This window comes from Xyrauchen texanus, chromosome 31, assembly GCF_025860055.1.
Source record: "Xyrauchen texanus isolate HMW12.3.18 chromosome 31, RBS_HiC_50CHRs, whole genome shotgun sequence".
Lineage (NCBI taxonomy): Eukaryota > Metazoa > Chordata > Actinopteri > Cypriniformes > Catostomidae > Xyrauchen > Xyrauchen texanus.
In genome coordinates, this window is record NC_068306.1 from 4,581,740 (window position 1) to 4,594,239 (window position 12,500).

A 12,500-nucleotide genomic window follows, 5' to 3' on the forward strand; every position below is an offset into this window, starting at 1 on the left:
AGGCCCAGGGAAACGTGCTGTTGTGTGGAGACTTTAATGCAAGAACTGGATCTGAACCTGATGATGTAGATCCAAAGGGCAATGAATATGTCTTTGGCCAGAACCCCCCGAGTCTCACAAGAAAACTTCCACCGAGAAACAACCTTGACCAGACGGGAAATAAAACCGGTAGAGAGTTGGTGCAGCTCTGCCGAGCCTCAGGCCTGTACATACTGAACGGCAGGATCAGAGGGGACTCTTTAGGGAGGTTCACGTGTTGTTCAGGTCTTGGAGCTAGTGTAGTTGACTATGCCATCACTGACATGGACCCATCCTCCTTCAATGCATTCACTGCCAAACAGCAAACTCCGCTTTCTGACCATAACCAAACTAACATCTATATCAAAACACACGACACACCAGAACAAAACAGACTGGAAACCTGCCAAATGTATCAGGTCCAGCAGAGATACAGATGGGCTCGGACAGCGCAGATACTTTTGTCCAAGCCCTCAGTTCTGAAGAACTAAAAAATCTAATTTTGAAATCTGAAATTTGAAACAACTAAAGATGGTGTTAATTCGGCCACAAATGAAATCAATTACATATTTAAAAAAGCAGCACATAGAAGTGAATTGAAAAAGAAAGGCAAAAAATACACTAAAAATACTCCAAAAGATGAAAAATGGTTTGACTCAGACTGCAAAACATGAAGAAAACAACTTAGAAAATTATCAAATCTGAAACATAAAGAACCAAACAACACTGACTTAAGAACTGAATACTTTTCCAAACTAAAAATATATAAAGACACGATTAGAGTGAAGAAGCAACACCATCTGACCAAAAGTATACAAGAATTAGAACATTCAATAAATCAAAATCAGTTCTGGGATATGTGGAATAATCTGAGCACAGCAAAACCACAAGACCTACCAATACAAGATGGAGAAATCTGGACAAATCATTTTGCAAACTTATATAAAGAAATCCCATCAAAACAACTCAATGACAATTATAATCTGATCCAACAAAATCTACAAACTTATGAAGAGACAATTAAAAATAATCAAAATCCACTTGACTTCCAAATCACACATGAAGAATTGACAAACAAACTCAAAAACCAGAAAGGTAATAAATCTTGTGGTCGTGACAGCATTCTGAGTGAGATGCTGAAACACAGCACACCGGAGCTGCAGGCGGCGCTGCTCAAACTGTTCAACACTGTCCTTCGTTCAGGCTGTTTCCCTGACGTCTGGAGCCAAGGACTGATTACCCCAATTCATAACAGTGGAAATAAATTAGACCCTAATAATTTCAGAGGCATTTGTGTGAGCAGTAATCTGGGGAAGTTATTTAGCAGTATTTTAAACAATAGAATTGTAGACTTCCTTAAGAACACAATGTCCTGAGCAAGAGTCAGATTGACTTCGTTCCAAATCACAGAACTACTGACCACATTTACACCCTACACACCCTAATCCATAAACACGTAAAACAGACCAAACAAGGGAAAATATTTGCATGCTTTGTCGATTTCAAAAAAGCATTTGATTCTATTTGGCACAACGGATTATATTACAAACTTTTACAAAGTGGTGTAGGGGGTAAAGTCTATGACATCATTAAATCAATATATTCGAACAACAAATGTGCAATACGAATTGGCAACAAACATACAGAACTCTTCACCCAGAAGAGAGGAGTGCGGCAGGGCTGTAGTCTGAGTCCAACGCTGTTCAACATCTACATTAATGAACTAGCGGTGCAGTTGGAGCAGTCTACAGCCCCTGGACTCACTCTACAGGACAGGAGCATCAAGCTCCTGCTGTACGCAGACGACCTGGTGCTGCTGTCACCCACTGCACAGGGACTACAGCAGCACCTGGACCTGCTGCAGAACTACTGCCAGAACTGGGCCCTGGCAGTCAACCTCACAAAGACCAACATTATGGTCTTTCAGAAAAGCCCAGATGTCAGGAACACAGACACCAGTTCAGTCTAGGCAGCACCGGCCTAGAGCACACGATGCAGTACACTTACCTCGGCCTGGTCATCACTGCATCAGGGAGTTTCAGTGTGGCAGTGAATGCTCTAAGAGATAAAGCTCGAACAGCTCTATATGCAATTAAGAAGAAATTCCAAAACACTGAATTATCGATTCCAATCTGGTGTAAAATCTTTGATAGTGTAATTCAGCCCATAGCTGTATGGAAGTGAGGTTTGGGGTCCACTCAGTGATCAGAGCTACACTAGATGGGACAGACATCCAACAGAAGCCCTACACACAGAGTTCTGCAAAATGATCCTAAAACTACAAAGGAAAACACCCAATAATGCATGCAGGGCAGAATTAGGCCGATTCCCATTGATTGTTAATATGCAAAAAGATCCCTCAAATTCTGGATGCATCTAAAATCAAGTCCCACAGAAACGCTATATTTTAAAGCACTACAAACCCAAGAACTGAACCCCGAAAAGAGTCTCCTCAGTCAGCTGGTCCTGAGACTCACTAACCCGACTAACTCTAACCAGTCTCAGACCAGCACTGCTTCTCACACACACATCAGAATAAACCAAATTATCAAACAGTCTAAAAATACATATCTGGAACATTGGGATCAGGAAACTAAAACACAAAGTAAATTACAATTCTATCGAACTTTGAAATCAAATTATGAATTGGCAGAATATCTCCAGAGTGTGAGAGACACAAAGCAGAGACGGATCCTGAGCAAGTACAGGCTGAGTGAACACAGTCTCGCCATCGAGACCGGCAGACGCAGAAAGAGCTGGTTACCCCGAGAGCAAAGGGTGTGTGTTCAGTGTAGGACAGGAGAGATCGAGACAGAGACACACTTCCTCCTTCACTGTCACAAATACAGCTCAGTCAGAGAACTGTACTTCAACAAACTCACTGACTTAATACAGGACTTTACAGCCATGACTGAAATAGATCAGATAAAGACCTTACTAGGAGAGGGACAGACAGCAGCACTGGCTGCCAGATACGTGTGTGTGTGTGTGTGTGTGTGTGTGTGTGTGTGTGTGTGTGTGTGTATGTGTGTGTGTGTGTGTGTGTGTGTGTCTGACCTCAGTGTGTTTCCCTACTGTCCAGCACAGTGACCCTCCGTAATGTATGTGTGTGTGTATGTGTGTGTGTGTGTGTGTGTGTGTGTCTGACCTCAGTGTGTTTCCCTACTGTCCACCACAGTGACCCTCCGTAATGTGTGTATGTGTGTGTGTGTGTGTGTGTATATATGTGTTAAAACACTGTGGTATCGAATGTTCACAGATATTGTAATCTGTTACTATGTTAATTTGTACAATGAATTTAATTTGTACATTTAACTTTAAGTTATATACTTTATTATTTTGATGTCTTTATAATCATTCTATGTGTTCCAAGCTTTGGCAATATTGTAATATGTACAGTCATGCCAATAAAGCATTTTTGAATTTGAATTTGATAGACAGACAGACAGAAAGATAGACAGACAGAAAGATAGACAGACAGACAGACAGACAGACAGATAGACAGATAGATAGATAGATAGATAGACACACAGACAGACAGACAGACAGACAGACAGATAGATAGATAGATAGACACACAGACAGACAGACAGACAGACAGATAGATAGACAGACAGACAGACAGACAGACAGATAGATAGATAGACAGACAGACAGACAGACAGATATACAGACAGACAGATAGACAGACAGATAGATAGATAGATAGACACACAGACAGACAGACAGATAGACAGACAGACAGACAGACAGACAGATAGACGGACAGACAGACAAACGTATAGATAGACAGACAGATAGGCGTAGGTGGATAGACAGACAGACAGACAGCTATATAGACAGGCAGACAAACAGACAGACAGATAGTCAGACAGAAGAATTTAAAGGGGCAGCGTTAAATTAGAAACATGTTTTATCATTAGACATTAATTTTCACTAATGTTTTATATAGAATTGTTCGAGAGTTTATACAGTATTTAATCAATTACATCAGAAGTAACTGTAATTAAACTACTGAAACATTAAGAGTAATCCCTTACTTTACTTTTTTTATGAAAAAGTAACTTAATTACTTAGTAATGCATTCCACCCAACACTGGGGGTGTTTTGGTTTATTATTATTCATATTATTATAAATTGTTTCTTTGGTTTTGTTTTGATATTTTGCTGACTAAAAAAAATTATAAAATATGATGAACATTATGTAAATAAATCTGTATACTATATTCAGTAATCAATAGTACCTCAACAAGGATCTGAAATGAATTGTTTGAATGATTCTTCTTGTGTCTCATTCTTTCTCAGAAATATAACGATGCTCTGATAATTAACGAGGACGCTCGGACTAAAGACGCGCTAGATTATCTGGACGCTTTTTTTGAGCAGGTCAGAAATGCCGGCTACGATGAGATCGAGAGGAAACTCACCACCTTGTTTGACAGTAAATAATCGATTATATAATTTGCATGATCAGTTTGCTCAGTGAAAATCAACAGTGATTCATTACACATCTGAACACAGTGTCCCAGCACTGCTCTGTTAACTCTAATTCTAACTCTAACTCTAACTCTAACTCTAACTCTAACTCTAATCTAACTCTAATCTAACTCTAATCTAACTCTAATCTAACTCTAACTCTAATCTAACTCTAATCTAACTCTGATCTAACTCTAACTCTAATCTAACTCTAATCTAACTCTAACTCTAATCTAACTCTAATCTAACTCTGATCTAACTCTAACTCTAATCTAACTCTAACTCTAATCTAACTCTAATCTAACTCTGATCTAACTCTAACTCTAATCTAACTCTAACTCTAATCTAACTCTAATCTAACTCTGATCTAACTCTAACTCTAACTCTAATCTAACTCTAATCTAACTCTGATCTAACTCTAACTCTAATCTAACTCTAACTCTAATCTAACTCTAATCTAACTCTGATCTAACTCTAACTCTAATCTAACTCTGATCTAACTCTAATCTAACTCTAACTCTAATCTAACTCTAATCTAACTCTAATCTAACTCTAACTCTAATCTAACTCTAACTCTAACTCTAATCTAACTCTAATCTAACTCTGACTCTAATCTAAGTCTAACTCTAACTCTAATCTAACTCTAACTCTAACTCTAATCTAACTCTAATCTAACTCTGACTCTAATCTAAGTCTAACTCTAACTCTAGTCTAACTCTAACTCTAACTCTAATCTAACTCTAATCTAACTCTGACTCTAATCTAAGTCTAACTCTAACTCTAATCTAACTCTAACTCTACTTTAATCTAAGTCTAACTCTAACTCTAATCTAACTCTAACTCTACTCTAATCTAACTCTAATCTAACTCTAAGTCTAACTCTAAGTCTAACTCTAATCTAACTCTAACTCTAATCTAACTCTAACTCTAATCTAACTCTGATCTAACTCTGATCTAACTCTAAGTCTAACTCTAATCTAACTCTGACTCTAATCTAAGTCTAACTCTAACTCTAATCTAACTCTAATCTAACTCTAACTCTAATCTAACTCTAATCTAACTCTGATCTAACTCTAATCTAACTCTAATCTAACTCTAACTCTAATCTAACTCTAACTCTAATCTAACTCTAATCTAACTCTGACTCTAATCTAAGTCTAACTCTAATCTAACTCTAATCTAACTCTAACTCTAACTCTGATCTAACTCTGATCTAACTCTAATCTAACTCTAATCTAACTCTAACTCTAATCTAACTCTAATCTAACTCTGACTCTAATCTAAGTCTAACTCTAACTCTAATCTAACTCTAACTCTACTTTAATCTAAGTCTAACGCTAACTCTAACTCTAATCTAACTCTAACTCTACTCTAATCTAACTCTAATCTAACTCTAATCTAACTCTAATCTAACTCTAATCTAACTCTAACTCTGATCTAACTCTAATCTAACTCTGATCTAACTCTAATCTAACTCTGACTCTAATCTAACTCTAATCTAACTCTGACTCTAATCTAAGTCTAACTCTAACTCTAATCTAACTCTAACTCTAATCTAACTCTAATCTAACTCTGATTCTAATCTAAGTCTAACTCTAACTCTAATCTAACTCTAACTCTACTTTAATCTAAGTCTAACGCTAACTCTAACTCTAACTCTAATCTAACTCTAACTCTAACTCTAATCTAACTCTAATATAACTCTAACTCTACTCTAATCTAACTCTAATCTAACTCTAAGTCTAACTCTAAGTCTAACTCTAATCTAACTCTAACTCTAATCTAACTCTAATCTAACTCTGACTCTAATCTAAGTCTAACTCTAACTCTAATCTAACTCTAATCTAACTCTAACTCTAACTCTAATCTAACTCGGATCTAACTCTAATCTAACTCTAATCTAACTCTAATCTAACTCTAACTCTAATCTAACTCTAATCTAACTCTGACTCTAATCTAACTCTAACTCTACTTTAATCTAAGTCTAACGCTAACTCTAACTCTAATCTAACTCTAATCTAACTCTAATCTAACTCTAACTGTACTCTAATCTAACTCTAATCTAACTCTAATCTAACTCTAAGTCTAACTCTAACTCTAATCTAACTCTAATCTAACTCTAATCTAACTCTGACTCTAATCTAAGTCTAACTCTAACTCTAATCTAACTCTAATCTAACTCTAATCTAACTCTGATCTAACTCTAATATAACTCTAATCTAACTCTAATCTAACTCTAACTCTAATCTAACTCTAATCTAACTCTGACTCTAATCTAAGTCTAACTCTAACTCTACTCTAACTCTACTCTAACTCTAACTCTAACTCTAATCTAACTCTAATCTAACTCTAATCTAACTCTGATCTAACTCTGACTCTAATCTAAGTCTAACTCTAACTGTAACTCTAATCTAACTCTAATCTAACTCTGATCTAACTCTAATCTAACTCTGACTCTAATCTAAGTCTAACTCTAACTCTAATCTAACTCTAACTCTACTCTAATCTAAGTCTAACGCTAACTCTAACTCTAATCTAACTCTAATCTAACTCTGACTCTAATCTAAGTCTAACTCTAACTCTACTCTAACTCTAATCTAACTCTACTCTAATCTAAGTCTAACGCTAACTCTAACTCTACTCTAATCTAACTCTAATCTAACTCTAATCTAACTCTAACTCTAATCTAATCTAACTAACTCTAATCTAACTCTAATCTAACTAACTCTAACTCTAATCTAACTCTAATCTAACTCTAACTCTAATCTAACTCTAATCTAACTCTAACTCTAATCTAACTCTACTCTAATCTAACTCTAACCCTAATCTAACTCTAACTCTAATCTAACTCTAATCTAACTCTAACTCTAACTCTAATCTAACTCTAACTCTAATCTAACTCTAATCTAACTCTAATCTAGCTCTAACTCTAATCTAACTCTAACTCTACTCTAATCTAAGTCTAACGCTAACTCTAACTCTAACTCTAATCTAACTCTAACTCAGTTCAATGTTTTAATGTGTTTCTCTGCTGCAGGCCAGCGGCCGCATTTGCTGTTATTTGTCAATGAGGGGCAGCTGAACCCTAAACTGATGGAGCTCAAGTCAATTCTGGATGAAGAATATCACAACAATGACCAGACGCGCACGGTTCTGTTCATCAGGACACGTGCCCTCGCCGATGTGAGTTCAACCTGTCTGTCTGCATTTCTCACATCAAAGGTGTAGCCTGAAGTCATTGAAGTCAAATGGACAAATGTAAATGTGTTAAAGCCATTCACGTGTATGTGTGCACACATTTAAGGCCATGAAAAAATGGATTGAAGACATTGATTCCCTGAAGTTCCTGGAACCCGGAGTTTTGATCGGAAAAGGACGAAAATCAAACTTGGGTAAGACTTCATACACACACCTTTACTTGCAATGAGGAGATATCATATGCTGAGTTTCTATGTAAGGCTAATCAGAACCTAGACTTGTGTGGTGTTGTCCACTCTTAGATGTGATGTGTGCAGTTGTGTTGTTGTACAGGAATGACTATGACCAGTCAGAAAGGAGTTCTGAACTCGTTCAAGAGTTCTGATCAGAGTAAGATACTCATCGCCACATCCGTCGCTGATGAAGGCATCGATATCCCACAATGCAACCTGGTGCTCATGTATGAGTATGTCGGGAATGTGGTGAAGATGGTGCAAGTCAGAGGTAACACACACAAATACACAATCTCCCTCTCACACACATATACACACAAATACACACACGCATAAAAACAAATAAAACAAACACACTCACAAATACAAACTTAAATAAAAACAAACACAAACACAAATACATACACACAAACACAATCACGAATACACAAATAACCCAAATCCATACACAAATACACACAAACACAAATAAACTCACAAATACACACAGACACACATGCAATTACATACAAATACACACACACACACACACACACAAATAAACTCACAAATACACCAGACACACACACAAACACAAATAAACTCACAAATACACACAAACACAAATAAATACACACACACAAATAAACTCACAAATACACACAAACACAAATACACACACATAAATTCAGACACAAAAATACACACACACACTCACAAATAAAAACACACAAATACACAAACAAACACAAATAAACACTAACACAAATAAACACACACACAAATGCACTCATACATACACTCAAATACATACACACAAATAAACAAATACACACAAACACAAATACAACATACACACAAACACAAATACACACAAACATACAAATACACACACACAAATACATAGATAGCAAATACACACACAAACACAAATAAACACACATAAATACACTCACAAATACATACACACAAATACACTCACAAGAACAGAAATAAACACAAAGATAAATGCACTCACAAATATACACACACAAATACATACACTCAAATACACACACAGACAAATACATATAAATAACACAAACAAATACACACAATCACAAATACATACACAAACACAAATAAACACACATAAATACACTCACAAATACATACACACAAATACACTCACAAGAACAGAAATAAACACAAAGATAAATGCACTCACAAAATACACACACAGACAAATACATATAAATAACACAAACAAATACACACAATCACAAATACATACACAAACACAAATAAACACACATAAATACACTCACAAATACATACACACAAATACATATAAAAAACACAAACATACAAATACATACACACAAATACATATAAAAAACACAAACATACAAATACACACAATCACAAATACAGGTACATACACTCAAATCCATACACACAAATACACACACACAAATACATATAAATACACAAACATACAAATACACACAATCACAAATACATACACTTAAATATATACACACAAATGCACTCATAAATACACACATAAATAAGCACACACATAAATACACTCACAAATACTAACACACAAATAAACACAAATACATACACTCAAATATATACACACAAATATACACACAAATACACTCACAAATACTAACACACAAATACAAACACAAATACATACACTAAAATATATACATAAATACACTCACAAATACTAACACACAAATACACACAAACACAAATACATACACTCAAATACTAACACACAAATACACTCATAAATACACACAAATACTAACACACAAATACATGCACTCAAATATATACACACAAATACACTCACAAATACTAACACACAAATAATAACACAAATACATACACTCAAATATATACACACAAATACACTACAAATACACTCATAAACACACAAATACATAACACTCAAATATATACACACAAATACTAACTCACAAATACTACACACAAACACACTAACAAATACTAACACACAAATACACACAAACACACTAACAAATACTAACACACAAATACTAACACACAAATACATACACTCAAATATATACACACAAATACACTCATAAATACACTCACAAATACTAACACACAAATACATACACTCAAATATATACACACAAATATATACACAAATACACTCACAAATACTAACACACAAATACACACAAACACACTAACAAATACTAACACACAAATACACTCACAAATACTAACACAAAAATACACACAAACACACTCATAAATACTAACACACAATCAAACTCATAAATACTAACACACAAATACTAACACACAATCACACTAACAAATACCCCTCACACAAATACACTCATAAATACTAACACACAAAAACTAACACACAAATACACTCACAAATACTAACACACAAAAACTAACACACAAATACACTCACAAATACTAACACACAAATACACTCACAAATACACTCACAAATACTAACACACAAAAACTAACACACAAATACACTCACAAATACTAACACACAAATACACTCACAAATACTAACACACACAAAAACTAACACACAGATACACTCACAAATACATACACTAAAATATATACATAAATACACTCACAAATACTAACACACAAATACACTCACAAATACACTCACAAATACTAACACACACAAAAACTAACACACAGATACACTCACAAATACATACACTAAAATATATACATAAATACACTCACAAATACTAACACACAAATACACACAAACACAAATACATACACTCAAATATATACACACAAATACACTCATAAATACTAACATACAAATAAGCACACACAAATACTAACACACAAACACAAATACATACACTAAAATATATACATAAATACACTCACAAATACTAACACACAAATACACACAAACACAAATACATACACTCAAATACTAACACACAAAAACTAACACACAAATACTAACACACAAATACACTCACAAATAGTAACACACAAATACTAAAACACAAATACACTCACAAATACTAACACACAAATAAGCACACACAAATACTAACACACAAACACAAATACATACACTAAAATATATACATAAATACACTCACAAATAATAACACACAAATACACTCACAAATACACTCACAAATACTAACACACAAATAAGCACACGCAAATACTAACACATAAATACACACAAACACAAATACATTCACTCAAATATATAAACACAATCACGCACACAAATACACTCTCACAAATACTAACACACAAATACACACAAACACAAATACACTCATAAATACACACAAATACTAACACACAAATACACACAAACACACTCATAAATACTAACACACAAATACACACAAACACACTCACAAATACTAACACACAAATACTAACACACAAATACACACACAAATACTATCACACAAATACACACAAACACAAATAGACTCATGAATACACACAAATACACTCACAAATACTAACACACAAATACAAACAAACACAAATACATACACTCAAATACTAACACACAAATACACTCACAAATACTAACTCAAAAATACTAACACACAAATACACTCACAAATAGTAACACACAAATACTAACACACAAATAAGCACACACAAATACTAACACACAAACACAAATACATACACTAAAATATATACATAAATACACTCACAAATACACTCACAAATACTAACACACAAATAAGCACACGCAAATACTAACACATAAATACACACAAACACAAATACATTCACTCAAATATATAAACACAATCACGCACACAAATACACTCTCACAAATACACTCATAAATACACACAAATACTAACACACAAATACACACAAACACTCTCATAAATACTAACACACAAATACACACAAACACACTCACAAATACTAACACACAAATACACACAAACACACTCATAAATACTAACACACAAATACACACAAACACACTCACAAATACTAACACACAAATACTAACACACAATTACTAACACACAAATACGCACACAAATACACACAAACACAAATAGACTCATGAATACACACAAATACACTCACAAATACTAAGACACAAATACTAACACACAAATACACACAAACACACTCATAAATACTAACACACAAATACACACAAACACACTCATAAATACTAACACACAAATACACACAAACACACTCACAAATACTAACACACAAATACTAACACACATACTAACACACAAATACACTCACAAATACTAACACACAAATACACACAAACACACTCACAAATACTAACACACAAATACGCACAAACACACTCACAAATACTAACACACAAATACACACAAACACACTCATAAATACTAACACACAAATACTAACACACAAATACACACAAACACACTCATAAATACTAACACACAAATACTAACACACAAATACACACAAACACACTCATAAATACTAACACACAAATACACACAAACACACTCATAAATACTAACACACAAATACACACAAACACACTCACAAATACTAACACACAAATACTAA

At 34.4% G+C, this 12,500-nt stretch overlaps 1 protein-coding gene across 1 annotated transcript in view; it reads left to right on the top strand.

The window, feature by feature from the left end:
- LOC127625532 (antiviral innate immune response receptor RIG-I-like) overlaps positions 1 to 12,500 on the top strand; it is a 23,059-nt gene that overhangs the window by 9,987 nt on the left and 572 nt on the right. The window contains 4 exon segments of the mRNA XM_052100848.1: positions 4,324 to 4,459; positions 7,532 to 7,677; positions 7,799 to 7,886; positions 8,026 to 8,196. Coding sequence (XP_051956808.1) covers positions 4,324 to 4,459; positions 7,532 to 7,677; positions 7,799 to 7,886; positions 8,026 to 8,196 — 541 coding nt within the window.